Source organism: Bison bison, unplaced genomic scaffold, assembly GCF_000754665.1.
Source record: "Bison bison bison isolate TAMUID 2011002044 unplaced genomic scaffold, Bison_UMD1.0 scf7180017864322, whole genome shotgun sequence".
Classification (NCBI taxonomy): domain Eukaryota; kingdom Metazoa; phylum Chordata; class Mammalia; order Artiodactyla; family Bovidae; genus Bison; species Bison bison.
The window spans coordinates 4,740,492-4,763,716 of record NW_011494894.1 but is presented as its reverse complement, the minus strand read 5'-3'; the positions used below and the strand labels follow the sequence as shown (position 1 = coordinate 4,763,716).

Below are 23,225 nucleotides of genomic sequence, written 5' to 3'. Positions count from 1 at the left end.
ATCAACTATAAAAAAAAAAAAAAAAAACTGCCCAAAACACAAATACGTGGAGACTAAATGACAAAAAAAAAAAGAAAAAAAAAATTGGATCATTGAAGAAATCAAAGAGGAAATCAAAAAAGACTCAGAAAAATGAAAACACAATGATCCAAAAACGTTGGGATGCAGCAAAAGCAGTTTAAGAGAGAAATTTATAGCAATACAATCTTACCTCAGGAAACAAGAAAAATTTCAAATAAACAACCTACCTTCCCCTAGAGCAACTAGAGAAAGAAGAACAAACAAAACCCAAAGTTAGTAGAAGGGAATAAATCATAAAGATCAGAGCAAAAATAAATGAAATACAGACCAAAACAAAAATAGAAAAGATGAGTTAAACTAAAAGATGGTTCTTTGAAAAAATAAAATTGATAAAGCTTTGGCCAGACTCATCAAAAAAAGGGAGAGGACTTGAATCAATAAAATTAGAAATAAAAAAGGAGAAATTACAAATGACACCACAGAAATATGGAGGATTGTAAGAGAATACTACAAACAACTATATGCCAATAAAATGGACAACCTAGAAGAAATGAACAAATTCTTAGGAAGGTACAGTCTCCCAAAACTGAATCAGGAATAAATAGAACAGACCATAGCTCAGTTGGTAAAGAATATGCAGGCAATGCAGGAGACTCCATTCAATTCCTGGGTCAGGAAAATCCACTGGAGAAGGGATAGGCTACCCACTCCAGTATTCTTGGGCTTCCCTTGCAGCTCAGCTGGTAAAGAATCTGCCTGCAATGCAGGAGACCTTGGTTCAATTCCTGGTTGGGAAGATCCCTTGGATAAAGGAAAGGCTACCCACTCCAGAATTCTGGCCTGGAGAATTCCATGGACTCTACAGTCCAAAGAGTTGGACTTTCATGAACAGACGAACTATATACCATGATCAAATGGGATTTATCCCAGGGATGCAAGAATTTTTTAATATCTGCAATCAATTAGTGTGATATACCACAGTAACAGACTGAAGAATAAAGCCATATGATCATCTCAATATATGCAGAAAAAGCTTTTGGCAAAAATCAACATCCCTTTATGAAAAAACTCTCCAGAAAGTGGGGATAAAGGGAACTTAACTCAGCATAATAAAAGCCATATGACATACCCACAGCAAACATCATGCTCAATGGAGAAAAGCTGAAAGTTTTTCTTCTAAGATCAGGAACAAGACAAGGATGTCCACTCTCACCACTTTTATTCAACATAATTTTGCAAGCCCTAGTCATGGAAGCCAGAGAAGAAATAAAGAAAAGGAACCCAATTGGAAAAGAACATGTAAAACTGTCACTCTTTGCAGGTTACATTATACTAAACATAGAAAATACTAAAGGTACTACCAGAAAGCTACTAGAGCTCAAAAATTTATTGGGGAAATTTTCAGGATATAAAACTAATACCCAGAAGTCTGTTGCATTTCTATATAATAACAGCAAAAGATTAGAAAAAATTACAAGTTACTTAAGAATAAATTAAGGAAACAATACCATTTACCATCACAGCAAAAAGATTAAAATGCCTCAGAATAAACCTACCTAAGGAGGTAAAAGATTTGTATTCTGAAAACTACAAGATGCTGATGAAAGAAATCAAAGATGATTCAAGTAAATGGAAAGATATACCATGTTCCTGGATTGAAAAAGTCAACATTGTCAAAATGACTATACTACCTAATGCAATTTACAGATTCAATGCAGTCACTATCAAAATACCAGTGACATTTTTCACTGAACTAGAACAAAGATTTTTAAATTTGTATGGAAACATAAAAGACCCGAAATAGCCAAAGCAATTCTAAGGAAAATGGAGCTGGTAGAATCAAGCTCCCTAACTTCAGATTATACTACAAAACTACAGTAATCAAAACAGTATGGTACTGCCATAAAAACAGAAATACAGATCAACAGAACAAGACTGAAAGCCCAGAAATAAACCCCACACACCTACAGCCAATTAATTTATAATAAAGGAGTCTACAATATATAATAGAGAAAAGACAGTCTCTTCAATTGGTTCTGGAAAAACTGGACAGCTGCACATAAAAGAATAAAGTTAGAACATTCTCTAACACCAAATACCAAGATAAACTCAATAGATTACAGGCTAAATGTGAGACTGGACACTATAAAACTTAGAGGAAAATGTAAGCAGAATACTCTTTGACATAAATCACAGCAATATATTTTTGGATCCACCTCCTAGAGTAATTAAAATAAAAACAAACAAATGGGACCTAATTAAAGTTGAAAGTTTTTGCACAGCAAAGGAACCATAAACAAAACAAAAAGATAACCCACAGAATGGGAGAAAATATTTTCAAATGATGCAACTGACAAGGGATTGATATGCAAACTGCTCATGTAGCTCAATATGAAAAAGCAAACAACCCAGTCAAAAAATGAGCAGAAGATCTAAGTAGACATTTCTTCAGAGACATACAAATGGCGAAAAAAGCACATGAAAAGATGCTCAACATCACTATTAGAGATATGCAAATCAAAACTACAATGAGGTATCCCCTCATACCAGTCAGGATGGCCACCATTAAAAAGCCTACAAATAATAAATGCTGGAGAGGGTACAGAGAAAAGGGAATACTCCAACTGTTAGTAGGAATATAAATTGGTACAGCCACTATGGAGAACAGTATGGAGGTTCCCTAAAACAACTAAAAATTGAACTAACATATGATCCACCAATTCCACTCCTGGGCATATATCTGGAGAAAATAATAATTTGAAAAAACACATGGACCCCAGTGTTCACTGCAGCATTATTTACAGTAGCTAAGACATGGTAGCAACCTAAATGTCCATCTATACATGAATGGATAAAGATGTGGTAATATATATGATGGAATATTACATACTCATAAAAAGAATGAAATAATGTCATTTGCAGCAACATAGATTATCATACAAAGTAAATAAACTAGAGAAAGACAAATATTATTTGATATCACTTATACATTTGATCTAAAAAGATGATACAAGTGAGCTCATTTACAAAGCAACCAGACCCACAGACACAGAAAACAAATTTATAGTTACCAAAGGGAGGAAGAGATAAATGAGGAATTTGGGGTAAAGATACACACAGTAATATATAGGCTTCCCACGTGGTAAAGAGTCCCCCTGCCAATGCAGGAGACATAAGAGATGCAGGTTTGATCCCTGGGTCAGGAAGATCCCCTGGAGTAGGAAATGAAAATCTTTTCCAGTATTCATGCCTGGACAATACTAGGGACAGAGGAGCCTGGCACGCTAAGGTCCATAGGGTCACAAAGAGTTGGACACGACTGAAGTGACTTAGCACACATACACATATATAATAAAGATAATCAACAAAGACCTACTGTATAATACAGGAAGCACTACTCAATATTCTGTAATAAGCTATATGGGAAAATAATGGATACATGTATATATGTAACTGAACCACTTTACTATACACCTGAAACTAGCCAACATTATAAATCAACTATAGCCCAATACAAGATAAAAATGTAACTTAAAAAGATGTTAACACATTTGTGCATTTCTATGACATGTACAGATTTTGAAAGATTAAATTAGAAGATTTGAAATAGAAAATAAGAACAAAATAAGACACTGGAAATCTCAAATTTAGGAATGTAAGATGAGAACACAAAGACCCTAAAATACGTTTTGTTCTTCTAAGGGTTTGGAGTAAGACAGTAGAGAAGTGGCAGGAGCTTGAGGTGAGTATAGATCTGAGAGAGGGACTCTGTTGAGAAAGGAAAGATTTGATTATGGCTACAGGGTTATAGGAAAGATGGCAGTAAGGACGAAGAGCTTTAAGAACATATGAGAGGAGGAAATGCTTGGTGGACCGCACTTCTTATCTTAGTGAGGAAGGAGAAGACAGACCACAGAGATCAAAAGCTCAACTAGAGGAACTTTTCTTAAATGGAAGTAGTCATCTCCCTTTTTTTGGGAACAGAAGGAATGAAAAAAGAGAAGGTACAAAATACAAGCACGTACGCGTCAACTGGGGGGATTCACACCTGCACTTTTTTTTCCATTACACCGTGACCCAGATGATGTTCACAAAGATTAACTTGGCAATGACTACAGATGAGCATAAAAGCTAAAGTTGCTGCAGTCATCTGAGCACAGCCTGCATCAGGCTGATAACAGCAAAAATCCGGAAGAAAGTTCAAATTTCAAAAGATGTTGCAGAAGACCCTAACTTTATTATTAGTTATTTTCAGTACTTCATTCTGTCAGCTATGTTCCAGGGCTGAAAGTTCCTAAAAACAGGAGTGGGAGCCATATAGTAAGCAAAATAGTTAAACTACAGAAGTATTACATCAACAGAGCTCTGAAGCAATAGCAAATGTCAATCTTGGGATAGTGTTGAAGAGAAACCCTCACTAGCAGTTAATTCTATCAATTATCTAGCAGATCCCTTGAGAACAGTTAGATTGGATTCTTTTTAGGGAAGATCTTAAACATAATATTGATCAAAGATCACTAAAATATTAAACATTTGGGATAAACTAACCTGTTTTCTAACAGCATGTAATGAAAGTAATGAAAGTTCTGTTTTGTTTAACAGATATTAATGAATGTCAAGAATCCAGCCCCTGTCACCACCGCTGTTTCAATGCCATAGGAAGTTTTCACTGTGGATGTGAACCTGGGTATCAGCTCAAAGGCAGAAAATGTGTGGGTAAGGCAAAGGCTATGAATTCAAAGCAGTGACATCTTTGTAATATCTTAATGTTGTCTGATCTAATCTATGGGTTGTGTCTGATATAGGGCACTATTTATGTGATCTAAAACAAAAGGAACAAAACAAAACAAAAAGAAAAGGAAACAAATGCTATACTTTACAGGTTTCACTTTCCAATTTTAAAACCATTTTTAACATGTTCTCTATTATATTACCATTTTTTCACAAAACCATGATATATGTGTGTATATAGTTATATATGGGCTTCCCTGGTGGCTCAGACAATACAGAATCTGCCTGCAATGCAGGAAACCCAGGTTCGATCCCTAGGTCTGGAAGATCTCTTGGAGAAGGGAATAGCTACCCACTCCAGTATTCTGCCCGGAGAATTCCATGGACAGAGGAGCCTGGTGGGCTATAGTTCATGAGGTCACGAAGAGCTGGACACAACTCAGCAATTAAATATACATATAATTTTTATTTTTCTAGGAGGGGGAAATGTTTTGGCATGGCTTCCATCTATGTGATGTAATATTTTTTATTTTTATCATTATGTTCTAAAATAAAGTGTGTTACATACCTTGATGGATTTAAACACTTCAACCTTATACCATGATTATATAATCATCTATACTATTTATCCTTAAAATCCAAAGGCATATTTTCATGAAAAAGTGGAAGAAATCACTTTCTCAATCTGCATTATCTTTGTTCTTTTATCAAGATATAAATGAGTGTAGACAGAATGTATGCAGACCAGATCAGCATTGCAAGAACACTCGCGGTGGTTATAAATGCATTGATCTCTGTCCAAACGGAATGACCAAGGCAGAAAATGGAACCTGCATTGGTGAGTGTCTGGCTATTTCAGTGACTGAGATCCATTTACTGCCAACAAGCCAAGTAAGGCATCCTTGTTTAAAACTCATGATTAGAATAAATTTCATCCAACAAAGAAATATCTTTAGAATAAATTTCATCCAACCAAGAAATATCTTTTTCTATAGGTTTTTTACTACCAACTTCTTGTATGGTTAAGCTCTGAAGTCCCAGCATCATGACTATACCAGGAAATGAAAGCTCATCCAAGAAACTTAGACCATTTTGAGCTCCCATGAATTACACAATTGATTTATATCGTTTAATATCCACATGCAGTAATATTATCTCACATAATTTCTAATATGAAATTTAGCATATATTTAAGAATTTCATTGGCGGGGTTAAGAAAAACTTATGTTTGTAAAGACTTATTGAAAGTTCAAAATATAATTATTTTATAACTATTCATTAAATGTTAAATCAATAACCAATGAAGTAAATTATATTTCTCCCTAAGTTTGTTCTTTGTGTGCCTATTCTGTGCTAGTCTGCCATAGTTGACAGAACTGTGAGCTTCACGATTTACAGAACTGAAGCAGATAGCATTCCTGTTCTCGTGTACTTAAAATCGCCTGGGATAGATCAGCCAACTCCACTTGCCTCACCAAAAGAAAAAAAAAAAACAGTAATATAAGATGAAATGCCATAAAAAGTACAAGTAGGACCTCCCTGATGGTCTAGTGGATAAGAATCCATATTCCAAAGCAGGAGACCCAGGTTCAATCCCTGGTCCAGGAAGCTTCCACATACCTCGGGGCAGCTAAGTCCATGTACCACAACTACTGAGCCCTCGCGCTGCAGGTATTGAAGCTGATGCGCCCTAAAGCCTGTGCTCCGCAATGAAAGAAGCCATTGCACTGAGAGCCCATACACCAGAACCAGAGAAGCTTCCGCTTCCTGCCATTGCAATGAGAGCCCGCACACCAGAACCAGAGCAGCTTCCGCTTTCCGCCATTGCAATGAGAAGCCACACACCAGAACCAGAGGAGCTTCCGCTTCCCGCAGTCAGAGAAAGCCCGTGCACAGCAACGAAGACCCGGCACAGCCAAAAATTAAAGAAAGTTTATTAAAAAAAAAAAAAAACAGAGGTACAGATAAAATTGTGTAAGAGTACTCAAAAGAGTGCTCATATCTAATAGGAGTGACTAACGGCCATGTCATGGAAGTGATCATATTTAAATTATCCTCGAATGGGATGTCAGTATGTGGAGGTGATAGTAAAAGGAAAGAAAAATGACCCTGTATGAGGGGGAAAGAGCTGGAGTTACAGAGAACATGTTAAAATTCATCCTCCTTAACAGCTATCTGATCTTGAACAAGTCTTGAAATGACACGGAAATTTGAGTTTCTGTTGAGAAACACAGAAGTTTCTCATTTTAAAAATGGGGGGGGAAGAATTTTGAAATGAAACATTTATTACTAAAGTTAAAATATGCCTTGGATTTGTCTCAAAATAATGTAAGAGAGAGGGGAGATTGTAGATATAAATGAAGGAGTAGTGACCACTTGTTGGTCTTTGTTGAGATACAAGGAGATTTAGTATAATTTTTTTTAAATGGGAGAGTGGACTATCAGATTGCAAAGACTGTTTTCAGCAATATGGATATAGGTAAATGTTTTTCTAAATTCCTACGAATAGCCAATTCATAGCATCATATATAGTTATGTGTAACTGTATTTTTAAGAATATTGACTCTAGTTTATGTATAAGATTAATTAGACATAAGCTGAAAGATCAGAAGACTGTTTAAGAAGCTATAGCAAAAATATAGTTACATGAAAATGGAAAATGGGGATACATGGCTTTGTTCAAAGGAAGTAGAATTACTCAATCTTAGAAGTTTAGGGACTAAATTAAAGATAACTCTGATGTTTAGTTTGGGGAAAACAGAATGCTGTTATCATAAATGAAAATAATGATACTCTGAACATGCCGAGTTTGAAGTTCTAGTAAAATATGGCGATGGAGATGACCAGCTAGCAGCTAGAAATCTGAGTCTGTAGATGAGAAGCAGTGTGGTACTACTGCTCTAGATCTACATCAGGAAGCTCATTAGAGTCAATAGAATAAATACGATGGCAAAAGGAGGAGGGGTATAGAGAAGGGAAGAGAAAGCTGAGAACAAAACTCTATCCATGGTAGGGAGCAGAAAGAGGAAAAGAAGCCAATTAACAAGTGACCTGGAGGAGGGCATGGCAACCCACTCCAGTATTCTTACCTGGAGCATCCCCCATGGACAGAGGAGCCTGGCTGGCTACAGACCATGGGGTCACAAAGAGTTGGACACAACTGAGCAACTAAGCTTTCTAATAAGTGACAGAGCTGGGACTTGAACCCAGCTTTTCTGACTGCAGGGTTCAATCACATGGTAAGAAATGCAGCATTCTAAACAATTAAAATGTTCATTTTAAATATAGTGACCTCAGGTTTTGAAAGAGGAAATGTTATTGCTTTTTATTGCCTCCGTATTCATAGATGTTGATGAGTGTAAAGATGGGACCCATCAGTGCAGATATAACCAGATATGTGAGAATACAAGAGGCAGCTATCGTTGTGTGTGTCCAAGAGGGTACCGGTCTCAAGGACTTGGAAGACCCTGTTTGGGTAAGTTAACAGAAACTCTTATCAAGTTAATAAAACTGTTAATACAATTAACTACCCCTACCTACCAACTTGATTAGGGCCACTGTGTATTCAAATGCTTTCTTACTACATTTAGAAGAGTAAGTTGGTTTAAGTAATCCATTACACAGTTGGAATTACTTCTTAGAGACTTCATATTGAGTTCAACTTACACTGACTTTCAAGTGGTAATAATAACTACTTACAGAATGCTTACTATAAACTACACATATCAAAGTGAGGTGTGGTATAATTACCATGACAACTTAATTATGAAGATTATCCCATTGATTATCTCGCTATGCACATGATATGTTTGTATAGATACATTTTATTTGAATGTGAAGTATAATTGTATGTACTATGAAGGTTTAGTTATGAGGGATTAAAATGTGAACACATTTTAAGTGAATTGGTAATTAGCACTTTATCTACCATATATTTAGCACATGCTATATACCATTCCCAGTGCTAAGAATCTCATTTAATTCTTCCAATTGCCTATTTGTTTCCATCTTAGTTATAATGGAGTGTAAAGTAAGGCAGGTAGATAGAAAGTATCTTCAAGAAGGTAACCATATGCTTTTTTAAAATTAACACATTTATAATCAAGAAACTGACCTATAAAATATTCTACCTCAGAATATTTACATTTACATGCAGCAAAAAACTTGTGTTAAGCTTTTAATTACTGGTTTCTGGTTTGCATGCTATTATACTTTTTAAATTAGATGCCTTGGTTATCTATTTAAGAGACAACCTGTCCTTATGGCCAGAAAGAGACAAGCCTGTCCTGTCTTTATAGTGAATTCTTCCATAAAAATTTAGTACTGTCTTTATGTAGTTCCTAGCATAGTACTTTGTGCACAGCAAATGTTTATAGTAGTATCATTATTATGAACTCTTTTAAAATAAATACTATTTAATAGAAATGCATGTAATTTTAGTCTTCTATTTAGGTATTGTAATTTATATATAATTTAACATTTTGATAAGTTATTACAGTGACCTAGCAGAATGAAATATGTTCAGCTGTTCACTTGTTTGACTTGAAGCTGAGTGTCAGCAATTGGGCTGGGGGATAAATTTGTAAAGAAGGTAGGGCCATTGCCTTAAAGAGATTAAAAATGCTAATTTTAACTTTTGCCTACTGAAATAATTATTAAAGCAAAATTTACTACTTTATTCTAGTTGTTTTCTTTCATGGCACTTTGGTAATGAATTAAAGAATTTGGTTTTGATCTCTGGTATTTATTCACTTTATAAGAAGTGTTGTGAGTACATACTCTGTGTTGATCTAGGAAAGAAGGATAGCTTTCATTTTTGAACTTTGTGAGTTTCTTAGGAAGAATGATTTTGTGTCATTTCCTTCTTTTTAATTTTTGTTAAGAAAATGTGCTAAGCATGATTATTCATGAGTAATTATTGATTCAAAAAAAAAAAGGAAAATAAAACTGACTGTAGTTGTACCAATATTCCTGCATCTGAAATTTGTAATTATATGAAAGATTAGAAGCACTAAGTGATCAAAAATATAATTAAACTCTAACTAGAGATATGATTGCATTCTTCACCAACGAAAGTAAGATCTATATTAGCTTTGAACTCTCGTTTTTCTGGGTTCAAGACCACATTTTCCATTGTAATCCTACTTGTTTCTACTGTAAAGCAGTGTTTAGGGAGAATCATAGAATCTCTCTATATAGTTATATCTTAATGATGAAAGCTTTTTCAAAAGTTTACAGCAGTTGAAAAATTACTATATTCCCAGCTTTGGAAGGTAACATAATGTTTTCAGTTTGTTTCACAGACTGATTCTTTATTTCTGTGTTTTCTGTGTGTATATGTGTGTATGTTGTGTTTTTTTTTTCTCTTTTTTATGTATCATGGCACACGAGCAGATATTAATGAATGTGAACAAGTGCCTAAGCCTTGTGCATATCAGTGCTTCAACACCCCTGGCAGCTTCAAGTGTATCTGTCCACCAGGACAACATTTGTTAGGGGACGGGAAATCTTGCGCTGGACTGGAGAGGCTGCCAAATTATGGCAATCAATACAGTAGCTATAACCTTGCACGCTTCTCCCCCATGAGAAACAACTATCAACCTCAACAGCATTACAGACAGTACTCACATCTCTACAGCTCCTACTCAGAGTATAGGAACAGCAGAACATCTCTCTCCAGGACTAGAAGGACTATTAGGAAAACTTGCCCCGAAGGCTCTGAGGCGAGCCTTGACACATGTGTAGGTAAATGTCAGCCATATTCCATTTCCTTTCTGTGGGTTCTCTTATGGACCAAAGTCTGAGCATACGTACAGCACCCGTGAGAGTCTGGGTGCAGTGAACTACACCTGATTTCAGATATGGGATGACTCAAAGCTTCAAGACATTTACTCTGGCACCTACACCCATAGCCAGTTTTCTCAAATGAGTAATGTATTTACATGTGTACATTCTGATCATTTCCTGTTTTATGTTGGCAATTTCTCTTTTTTTTATTGACCCTGAAAGTGTTACTAAATTTAATGCTATATAGAAGCAAAGTGCAGTGGCATTCAGAATATGGTTTTTTAAAGAAAGAGAATATGCATATTACCACCGTAATACAGTACTAGCAGATTATGGTTTTGTCCGACGGATGCTAAAGCAGTGGGTTTAAAGGGAAACGCTCTGCCACTGTGTCAACTGCTTGCTCTGTATGAACATACAACACTGCCCTGACTGTAGTCCCACACTCCCCATGGAGCTTCTCTGATTTATTTTGTATATATGTGAGTCACTGAAAAGATAATGTAAGTCAGGACAAAACTTTTTTCCATTGTTCTAAATTGTGTGCTTTCAGTACCTTTAAATTTACAAGTCTGTAACTTAATTTGTTTACAAAAGTGAAGTGTAATTTCCAACTCCAGAATGAAGACCCTGTCTTCAGTTAAACTGCAAACAATTCCATCTGTTGTTCAAATAATTCAATTTTCTGTGAGTATCCACAGTTTGCATGTCATGGAACTATACACTGAGAGGAATTAGCAAGCACAAATGAGCCCTGCAGTTTGGTCAAAGAAATGAGAAAACAAGAAAGAAAGGGAGCGGGGAGGCAAGAGGGGAAAGAATGAAATTCTGTTTAAATTTAAAGACCCCTATGCCAACCTCATGGTATTGCATTTTTCTTAGGTATCCTATGCTTCATTTATTCTCTCCCAAATGTGCTCTCTGTTAAACATTTTTTTTTAAGTACTTAAAGAATACCATCTGACTTCAATTTTTGTCATTTCTCTTTCTGCCCTTCTCCAAGTCCTGTTCCTGCATCGTAGTCTTTGACATGTGTCCCCTGTCACTGTTAGGTGGACTCAGCTTCTCACATCATCTCCCCTCTACTGGACCTTCAAACTCTCGAGATCCTTACACTTTCAAGCCTTTATCCTTTAGCCCCAAATGTTCCCAGAACTTTTCCATCTGCTGTCTTGAAGTACCTAAAGCTTAATATGATGTATATGGAATTTTCTACCTGTGATCATCTTCCCTGAATTGTGGACAGCGCTCGTTTCTTTTACTTATTGAATGTGAAACATTCATACATTCATTAACAACTCTCAACATTTTTCCACATATGGTCAAATACTACTTAATTATTAATACTAAGCCTGTGGACTCTACTGTTCTCGGCAGGATATCAAACATTGCTCTCAGCCTGCTTCAAACTGTTCTTATTGGGGTTTTTTTTCCCATTGGTAATTTTTTATGCCCACAATTTTGACCTATTTACTAGTGAAACTTTTTACTTTCCATAGAATTAACATCTAACATTTCGTTTTTCTAAGTTTCTTCCAAATAGTCATTCCCACTGAGAAGTTTTCATATCCTATTAACATCCCACTGTCTGCCTTTGTTTCAGACAACTCTTTTCTTCTACACCAAAAATCTTTGCTTATGCTTTCATAAATGAGGGAAACAATATTCCCCACACCATACACCATCTAGTTGATTTCTAAATCATCTGAAGGTCCAAGTCATTTTAAGAAAGTGTCCTTGATTGGTAACCATGTCTCCTTTTCTCTACCACAATCTATGCCCTGTAATTTCATCAGTAAAGTCTTATGAATGTTTTCTTTGTCTCTGTGTTTATATTACAGTAACATATTTATGTGAATTACATTCCCAAAACAATCTACTGTGTAAGGCAGTTACTACTTCAGAGTGAGGACCCGTCTTGGAGAATCTAAAGTTAACTTCTATAACTAGTTAATTACTGGATATTTAAGTTTTATTGGGGACCACTGAATAGGCTTAGAAATATTTCTTAAAATACAGTGAATATTTTATGGTGTTTGTACTAATAAAGAAATTCACACTATGACTGCAGACAGCTTTGGAATTATGTAACAAGCAACTTGCAGTAAACACGAAATGTCTTTCTTTAATTAACCATCTGGGATAGACAGATTACAAAAGATTCAGATTAACACCATGGCATTTTGTTAGACTTGGGCTAAAATTTAGCTTTTTAAGGAATTTATTCCAAAGCTTATTAGGGAAAATGAATGAAACATTGCTTCTGAACATAGAAATCACACTTAGGGCCACTTTAAACTACTTGGAGTTCAACATGATTTACATTTCTGTTGTCATTTTTGTTAAAGCAGATTATAAAGGGAAAATGTTAAAATAACTCAAGTGCAGCCCTGAATGCTTTGGGTAACTAAAATGGGGCAAAAACAATGACAAATATTTGATGAGTATTTGTCATTAACAGCTTGAATCATTGCAGTTATAATCTGAGCATCTGCAGAATGAACAGGTTCTTTTTTGCTCTGAGTCATCTCCAAGTTTTCACTTTCTCTTCCCTTCACTTCCAGCCCACAGCCCTACTGCCCCCATTTCATACCATCTTCTCCTCTTTCTTCTAACACTGGTTGGCAGATTTTACTATTAGGCAAAACACAGTTGGGACAGTAAATCTAGGCCTCTCAAATCCCATCCCTGATTTGGAAAGCAAATAGCAATTAATTTTAAACTATTTTTCTATCTGTCCTTTTTATTAGTTTTCTTAATTTTCTTTAGTGATAGCAGGTAGATTAGCTCTTTATAGTTCATAAAATGTTCATATCTTATTATATTTGCACCTTCCAACAAACCTGTGAGAAGTAAGGAGATTGTGTCTATGACTCCTCTTGGCAGAAGAATCAACTGAGATCTTGAGAAGTTAAGTGGCTGGCCCAAAGTAACATAGCAACTATGTATATGCAGTTGTCATTAGTGAAATACTTGATAATTGTATAAGCTGGATAAATATTCCTATTGCAAAGATAAAATCACCTCCACTAAATGATATCTGCATATGGGAAAGTTACACATGGCTGTTGGAGAGGCAACTACAGTTTAAATAAAATAGAAAAGAATATTTCTTTTTCCAGTTAATCTCATTAGAAACTTTATCTTTTAGGTAAATTCTACTGTTCTGTCAAGAGTTTAGCACTTTAGTAGTTTGGGATCTTGCACAGTTCTGTTTCATCTGTTGTTCTAATCTTAATTAAGTAACATTGAAATTGGCTAGGTTGGGGTTTCAGTTCAAATACATTTATACACAAAAGAGGTGTTCATATTTTATAATATAGGACAGCTTATATTGGACTCCATTAAAAACAGATCCTGATATGAAACCACTTTGAGCCTTTTTAAATAGATGAGTATAAAATCACTAAGTTGTCTACTGTATGTCAAAAGCTTGTTTATAGTTGATTCTGTCACAGTTTCTGCCTTTGTTTTTTGTACTTACATATTCTGCTTTCTTTCTGCACAGATATTAATGAATGTGAAAATACAGACACCTGTCAGCATGAGTGTAAAAATACCTTTGGGAGCTATCAGTGTATCTGTCCACCTGGCTATCAGCTCATGCTCAATGGAAAGACATGTCAAGGTGAGAAAACTTTGGGACATTTAGTGCTGCAACTTAACTTAAAACCAATATAGATAGCATAGTGTGAGAAATGTCTTTTTTTTGAATAATTATTCTTCTAGTTGATTCCTTTCCCTTCACATTCCCATGGGTCAGACTTATCTTTAATCATTGCTTTTGCAAGCAGGAAAAGCAGAAGGCGGCAATTAAGCAAAGGAAAATTTGAGAAACATTTTTGGTATGATCTTAGAAGAAGGCACACAGGAATGCCTAAATCAGTTCATATCATATATATTTAAAACTAAAAGGAATTAGATCTCTTCAGACATGTTTTACAATCCGGCTAAGAAGAAAGGAGAAATGGGATGAATGCTCAGTAAATGTACTTCAGTGTTAGGCATTATTTTATACTTTGTTTTAGTGATCAGTGGGTGATTAACTCATTCATTTTTTGAATCGAATGATGAATACCAATCATTTTCTAGAAATTCTGGATGCAGTAGGTTAAAACAGGTGAATAATATACACTATTTCCTTTATGATCTTAGAGTCTAGTGGATACAGACATGCAAACAAGTGCTTAATCAACATACAAAATTCTATTACTAGGTGTTACAGTGGAGTTCTAGACAATATGTAGTGATGGCAGAAAGAAAAAAAAAATCAATCTCAATTGTACCCTCTTCACACAAAAATGTGAAAGGAGCATTGTATTTTGATGAAATGTAGTATGTTGCAATGTATACTTAGAGAAAAAATGTATGAATTTACATAAATCATCAAAATCTAAGAAACTAATTCTATGGACAAAAAAAAAAACCTAAGAATATTATATAGGTCTTTAAAAGCTCTGAATTTTATTCATCTCTGTCCTGCATGAAAGACTTTCCTTTACAAAACATTTGCTAGGATGCAGCTCATGGAAATGTGTTCTGGAAGCAAGAACAGGACGGACAGTAGCTTCACCTGGGTTACTATGAGCCTCCCCACTCTTACTTACTCCATTCACCCAATATACTCCCTCAGAGCCCCCACTGATCATGTGAATGCAATAATAAACTCTGCTCCAGTCATCCTTCACCAAACATTTATGAAAAGCTTGCCCTAGGAAGAACATTCTACTAAGTTTTGAAATACTGGAATAACGTATCTACATTATAGTTTTCCATTTTTCTGAAACAACTGTTAGCTCATTTTAATCAGCAGTATAGCTTTGTCAAGAACAATGATTCGGACCCATTCTAGAGACGATAAAACCAATTCTCAGAGTGATTATGTGAGTCTCAGTGTCCTATAACCATCAAGAACAAGGGCAGGACTAGATCACAGATTTCATGATGTTTAGAATGGTCCTTGGTTTCTCCTGTGATGCTGTGAACACCAGTGATTGTAGTGTGGCAGCAGAGAGATGTAAGAGTGCTTACATTGTCCATAGCTTACAACTTTCTCCAGCTCTTCACCCCATGAATCCTTCTGAAGGGAGGCAGTGTACAACACTACCATTACTCTCTCTAGAGGTGCACCAGGTACCAAGGAAGGAAGGGGATAGATACTGAAGCATTTGGAATAACCTAGTGGACTGCAAACTCCTTAGCCAGATTTTTAAGGGTTATATTATGTCATATTCTCATTAGAGGATTTTTGCTCCTTTAAATTATGCCAGTATGTTTTTTTAGTTGCCCTTTTCACTCATTCAGTTCAAAACATTTTTCCACTTTCACTTGTGCTCCAGAGAGTGGAAAATAATGTGCACAAATCAGAAACAGGCATCATCTAAAATGTCTGCAATTTAAGCAAGTTACATATTTTTGTGATTTTATAAAAGGACATGAGAGAAAACAATTACAACCTTTAAAGAAGTCTCCACTCTAAAGAATAACTTGGAGTCTTTTATGGCTTTAGAAAGTGTCTGAGGCATTTATGAGAAACAAAAGACTATGTTTCATTCCCAGATGAATTTTTGAAGCTTTATACATTAGTGTTAGAGATATCAATAATAAAAGGGATATTAAAGTGAACTTGACATTGAACATTGACAGAAACTAGTCAAAAGTAGAAGTCATCAGATTGCATAATGAAAACCAAAAACATGACCAAGTATAGTTTTCCCCAAAACCAGAGAGGAGAAACTGAAAATTTTGTATGCTAATGTTAAACCCCACTAATCTAATGCCAATCCCAGAGAAGAGCAATGCCAAAAATGTTCAAACTACTGCACAATTGCACTCATTTCACATGCTAGCAAGGTAATGCTAAAAATCCTTCAAGCTAGGTAAGGCTTCAATAGTACATGAACTGAGAACTTCCAGATATACAAACTGGATTTAGAAAAGGCAGAGAAACCAGAGATCAAACTGCCAATATCTGTTGGATCATAGAAAAAGCAAGAGAATTCCAGGAAAAAAAATCTACTACTGTTTCACTGACTATGCTAAAGCCTTTGACTGTGTGGATCTTGGCAAACTATGGAAAATTCTTAAAGAGGTGGGAATACCAGACCACCTTACCTGCCTCCTGAGAAACCTGTATGCAGGTCAAGAAGCAACAGTTAGAACTGGACATGGAACAATGGACTGGTTACAAATTGGGAAAGGATTATGTCAAGGCTGAATATTATCACACTGCTTATTACTTATATGCAGAGTACATCATGTGAAATGCCAGTCTGGGTGAATCACAGGCTAGAATCAAGATTGTCAGGAGAAATATCAGTAAGCTTAGATAAGCAGATGATGCCACCCTTATGGCAGAAAGTGAAGAGGAGCTAAAGAGAGCCTCTTGATGAAGATGAAAAAGGAGAGTGAAAGTGGGCTCTCAAAGTGTTAACTCAAACAATCAAAATCTTTTTTTTTATTTATTTATTTATTTTATTTGGAGGCTAATTACAATATTGTATTGGTTCTGCCACACATCAACATGAATCTGCCACGGGCATACACGTGTTCCCCATCCTAAACGCCCCTCCCACCTCCATCCCCGTACCATCCCTCCGGGTCATCCCAGTGCACCAGCCCCAAGCATCCTGTATCAATCAAAATCTTAAGATCATGGCATCCGGTCCCATCACTTCATGGCAAATAGATGGGGAAACAAAGGAAACAGTGATAGATTTTATTTTCTCAGGCTCCAAAATCACTGTGGACAATGACTGCAGCCATGAAATTAAAAGACACCTGCTCCTTGGAAAAAAAGCTATGACAACCTAGAAAGAGTGTTAAAAATCAGATATCACTTTGTTAACAAAGGCCCACATAGTCAAAGCTATGGTTTTTCCAGTAGTCGTGTAGGGATGTGAGAGTTGGACCATAAGAAGGCTAAGTGCTGAAGAATTGATGCTTTTGAACTGTGGTGTTGGAGAAGACTCTTGAGAGTCCCGTAGACTTCAAGGAGATCCAACCAGTCAATCCTACAGGAAATCAGTCCTGAATATTCTTTGGAAGAACTGAGGCCAACTCATTGGAAAAGACCCTGATGCTGGGAAAGACTGAAGGCAGGAGGAGAAGGCAACAACAGAGGATGAGACGGTTGGATGGCATCACAAACTCAATGAACATAAATTTGAGCAAGCTTCAGGATATGGTGGAGGACAGGGAAATCATGGGGTTGCAAAGAGTAGAACACAACTGAGTGACTGAACAACAATCTAATTCTAAAAGTGTAAAAATACTCTATGTTGGCATTGCCTTCAAAATGAATTATCTATCCAAGTTTTTAAGAAGCAATTCATGTCTATTGAGAATCTGAATTACTTTATATTCTCTATAAGTCAAATGTTTATTCTGAATTACTTTTTTTAATGTAGCCAGAAGCATTTGGTTAAATGCATTCATATATTCTAAAGCTGTTCCTGTGAAAGTTTTTCAACTGATCTTGGTATAATTTTCTTGTAGCAATAATATTTGTTATGAAAAGCCTATACTTTAATTTTTGATCACAATAATTTTTAAATAATATTTTGTAATTTTATATATTATATACAATTATTTAAATTAATCTTATGATATGTTATATAATTATATAATATCTTACAAAAACCAGATATTACCACACTGTCAGGTAACAAAAGATAGCCTGATTGCTCCACCTTTTCTGGCTACTTTTTTTTATGACTAGTGACTAAAATGAGTGAACAAAGTGAGCAGATTGAATGCCTTAAAGATACTTACTCCGGAAGAGATAGTGATAGAAGACAAAGAAGGGTTACCTTCTTAGAAGCTCAAATACTTTTTGAAAGCTCTTCTATGGGAAGTGTATATTATTATGGAGCTAGGGACAAACATTTTGTATATTAGATTCTGACATTCGATATATTCATATTCAGCCAATGGAAATATGTGATGAGGTAGCTGTTCTTCCTGTGTATAAATGTGTATCTAGATTCTGGCCTCCAAGCCACCATTGTCATAGGCCCTAACAGTCCACTGGCCCCGTGTTTCTATATGAGTTCACTATAAAAATTAAAGCTAAAATGAAATTTGGAATATGGATGGGAGGGGAATGGGATTTTTTTATGATAGCAAAGATAAATTTCTTTCACATTTTCCTAAAGGGCTTTTCACTTCATTCTGAGACAATTTCATTTTGTCAAGGAGATGGAACACTTCCAACAGATAAAAATCATAATTGGAAGTTGGTTTGCAGAGTCAAAAGGCAAGATTTAAGATTTAACTGAAATAAACATGATTCTGTTTCATTCCTGGAGGAAAACTAATTCTATTGTAAAAGGAGTAATAGAAAGCACATTATGTCATTATCAAGTCCCAGCTCTACCCACCAGAGGGCAGACACCAGAAGCAAAAAAACTACAATCCAGCAGCCTACAGAACCAAGTCCAGAAATGCAGATCAGAACCTGCCCTAGAACCACCTGGTCCCTGGCCCTTTGGTGACAAAAGGGGAGTGTACTGCTGGGACACAGAGGACATCCCCCACGGAGGCCACTTCTCCAAGGTCAAGAAACATAACTAACCTTCCACATACATAAAAACAGAAATCTATACAAAGACTTCCCTGGTGGTACTGTGGATAGGAATCCACCTACCAAGTCAGGGAACACGGGTTTGGTCCCTGGTCCAGAAAGATTCTGCATGCCATGGAGCAGCTAAGCCCATGTGCCACAACTACGGAAGCCTGCAGATTCTAGGGCCCATGAGCCGCAACTGCTGAACTCACGTGCTGCAGCTCCTGAAGCCCATGTGCCTAGAGCCTGTGCTCTGCAATAAGAGAAGCCACCAAGACGAGAAGCCCTATGCACCAAGCTAGAGAGTGGCCCCCACTCTCTGCAACTTGAGAAAGCCTGCACACACCAATGAAGACCCAGGGCAACCAAAGATATTTTTAAAAATAAAAAAGAAAGAAAAATCCTGGTGAAAGGAGATAACAGAGGATTATGTTCTAGACAAAGAACAAGATAAACCCCCAGAACAACTAAGTGACATGGAGATAGACAATCTACCTGAGAAAGAGTTCAGAGTAATGACTGTAAAGATGATCCAAAAATTCAGGTAAAGAATGGATGCACGGTGCAAAAACCTGTAAGAAATTTTTAGCAAAGAGTTAGAAAATACAAAGAACAGCCAAAAAGTTGAAGAATACAATAACTGAAGTGAAAACACCCTAGAAGGAATCAATAGCTGAATAAATGAGGCAGAAGGGATAGGTGAGCTGGAAGACAGAATGGTGGAAGTCAGTACTGCATAACAGAATAAAGAAAAAAATGAGAAGAAATGAGGGCAGTTTGAGAGACCTCTGAGACAATGTCAAATGCACCAACATTTGCATTATAGAGGTCCCAGAAGGAGAAAAGGGAGAGAAAGGGCCTGAGACAATATTTGAAGAGATAATAACTGAAAACTTTCCTAATGTGCAAAAGGAGACAGTAACCCAAGCCCAGGAAGTGCAAAAACTACCATTGAGGATCAACTCAAGGAGGCATGCCCACACACATTGTAATCAAGCTGACAGAAAATATGAAAAGCAACAAATAACATATAAGGGACCCCCATAAGGCTATTGTCTGATTTTTCAGCTGAAACTCTGGCTAGAGGAGAGTAGCACATTATATTTGAAGTGATGAAAGTGAAAAACCTACATGCAAGATTACTTTACCCAGCAAGACTCATTCACGTTTTGACAGAGAAATCTAAAGCTTTACAGACAAGCAAAAGCCAAAGGAACTCATTACCACTAAACCAGCTTTACAAAAAAATGCTAAAGGAATTGCTTTAGACAGAAAAGAAAAGTCTACAACTAGAAACAAGCAAATTAGGAAATGGGAAAGCTCATTGGTAAAGGCAAACCTACCCAAAAGGTAGGAAATCATCCACATTCAAATATGATATTGAAACCAGTAATCATGAGAGGAAGAGAGTAAAACTTCAGGATACTTGAAGTGCATTTGAAATTAAGAAATCAGCAACTTAAAACAATTGTATGTATACCTAGACTGCTGTATCAAAACTTCAAGGCAACTGCAAATCAACTCTGTAATAAGTATATACAAAAAAGAAAAAGAAATCCAAACACTGAACATAGCCATCAAATCACAAGAGAACAAAAGAGGGGAAAAAATGACCTTCAAAGGCAAACCCAAAAGAATTAACAAAATGGCAATAAGAACATACATAGATAACCATCTTAAATGTAAATGGATTAAATGCTTGAGCCAAAAGACACAGATACAAATGAATGAACGGGTGCAAAAACAAGACCCATATATATGCTGCTGAAAAGAGACCCATTTCAGATCTAGAAGCCATGAAGACAAAGTAAGGGAATGGTTTAAGAGATTCCATGTATATAGAAATCAAAAGAAAGCTGGAGTAGCAACAGTTGTATCAGACAAAATAGACTTTAAAATAAACACTTTACAAGAAACAAAGAACTATACTACGTAATGATCAAGGAATCAATCCAAGAAGAAGAGAGAGCAATTGTAAATATACATGCACCCATAGGATACACAATTGGACACATAGGAACACAATGCAAGAAATCATCCACATTTAAATATGATATTGAAACCAGTAATCATGAGAGAAGGAGATTAAAAATTCAGGATACTTGAAGTGCATTTGAAATTAAGAAATCAGCAACTTAAAACAATTGTGTGTATACCTAGACTGCTATATCAAAATCTCATATTCAAGGCCGTTAATAGACATAAAAGGAGAAATTATCAGTAACACAATACTAGGGGAGGACTTTTAACACACCCCAGTTACCTCAATGGACAGATGATCCAGGCAGAAAATCAATAAGAAAACATAGGCCCTAAAAGACACATTAGTCCAGGTGAACTTAATTGGTATATATAGAGCCTTCCATACAAAAGCAGCAGGATACAGATTCTTTGCAAGTGCACATGGAACATTCTCCAGGATTGACATGCGGTACTTATACAAGTACAGTCAAAGTATGTCCTTGGCCACAAAGCAAGCCTCAATAAATTGAAGAAAACTGAAATCTTATCAAGCATCTTTTCTGACCACAGCACTATGAAATTAGACATCAACTACAAGAAAAAACTGCAAAAAACAGAAACAGATGGAGGCTTAACATTGTGCTACTAAGTAACAAATGGATCACTGAAGAAATCAAAGAGGAAATCGAAAAAATACCTAGAGATAAATGAAAACAGAAACATGATGATCCAAAACATGGAACACAGCAAAGGCAGTTCTAAGAAAAAAGTTAACAGCTATACAAGCTTACGTCAGGAAACAAGAAAAATCTGAAACTACCTAACTTTACACCTAAAGCAACTAGAGAAAGAACAAAACAAAACCCAAAGTTAATTAAAAGGAAAGAAAGCATAAAGATCAGATCAGAAATAAATGAATTACAGAGGAAGAAAACAATAGTAAAGATCAGTGAAACTAAAAGGTGGTTCTTCAGAAAAGAATATATGTATGTATGTGTATAACTGAATCGCTTTGCTATACACCTGAACTAAGAGAACACTGCAAGTCAACTATACAGTAAAATTTTTAAAAATAAAAATGTCAAAATATTAAAAGCAATCAATAAAAATAAAAGCTGATTCTTTGTAAAGATAAACAAAATTGATAAACCTTTAGCCAGACTCATCCAGAAAAACATGGAGAGAGGCCAAATCAATAAAATCATAAATGAGAAAGAAGTTACAGTCAACACCACAGAAATAAAAAGGCCCATACTATAAGCAACTATTTGTCAATAAAATCGACAACCTACAAGAAATATGCAAATTCTTAGAAAGGTACAATCTCCCAAGAGTGAAAAATGAAGAAAAAGAGAACATGAACAGACCAATTTTAAATACTAAAATTGAATCTGTGATTTTAAAAACTCCCCCAAAAGATACCATATCAGATGACTTAACAGGCAAATTCTATAAAGCTTTAATAGAATAGTTAACACCTAAATCTTCTGAAACTATTCCAGAAACTTGCAGAGGAAGGAATACTTTCAAACTCATTCAATGAGGCCACTGTCACTCCAAAACCAAAGATACCACAAAAAAGAAAAAATACATACAAATGTCACTGATTAATATAGATGCAAAAATATTAAACAAATTACTAGCAAACTGAATCCAACATTACATTAAAAGGATCATACACTATGATCAAAATTCCAGGGATGCAAGATTTTTCAGTATCTACAAATCAGTGTGATACACCACAGTGACAAATTGAATTAAAAACTATATGATCATCACAATAGATGCAGAAACAGCTTTTGATAAAATTCAGTTCAGGTCAGTTCAATCACTCAGTCATGTCCGACTCTTTGCGACTCCATGAACTGCAGCACAGCAGGCCTCCCTGTCTATCACCAACTCCCGGAGTCTACCCAAACTCATGTCCATTGAGTCACTGATGCCATCTAACCATCTCATCCTCTGTTGTCCCCTTCTCCTCCTGCCTTCAGTCTTTCCCAACATCAGGGTCTTTTCAAATGAATCAGCTCTTCGCATAAGGTGGCCAAAATATTGGAGTTTCAGCTTCACCTTCAGTCCTTCCAATGAATATTCAGGACTGATCTCCTTCAGGATGGACTGGTTGGATCTCCTTGCAGTCCAAGGGACTCTCTGGACA

General features: G+C 35.9%; 1 protein-coding gene across 2 annotated transcripts in view; it reads left to right on the top strand.

The window, feature by feature from the left end:
- The window catches only part of HMCN1 (hemicentin 1), a 541,857-nt gene that overhangs the window by 510,785 nt on the left and 7,847 nt on the right, over positions 1–23,225 (top strand). The window contains exons 101-105 of one of the 2 annotated variants that reach the window (XM_010853072.1): positions 4,624–4,737; positions 5,465–5,590; positions 8,099–8,227; positions 10,147–10,497; positions 14,048–14,167. In XM_010853072.1, coding sequence (XP_010851374.1) covers positions 4,624–4,737; positions 5,465–5,590; positions 8,099–8,227; positions 10,147–10,497; positions 14,048–14,167 — 840 coding nt within the window. The remainder of the gene's footprint in view (positions 1–4,623; positions 4,738–5,464; positions 5,591–8,098; positions 8,228–10,146; positions 10,498–14,047; positions 14,168–23,225) is intronic. The other variant, XM_010853073.1, reaches the window with a different exon arrangement.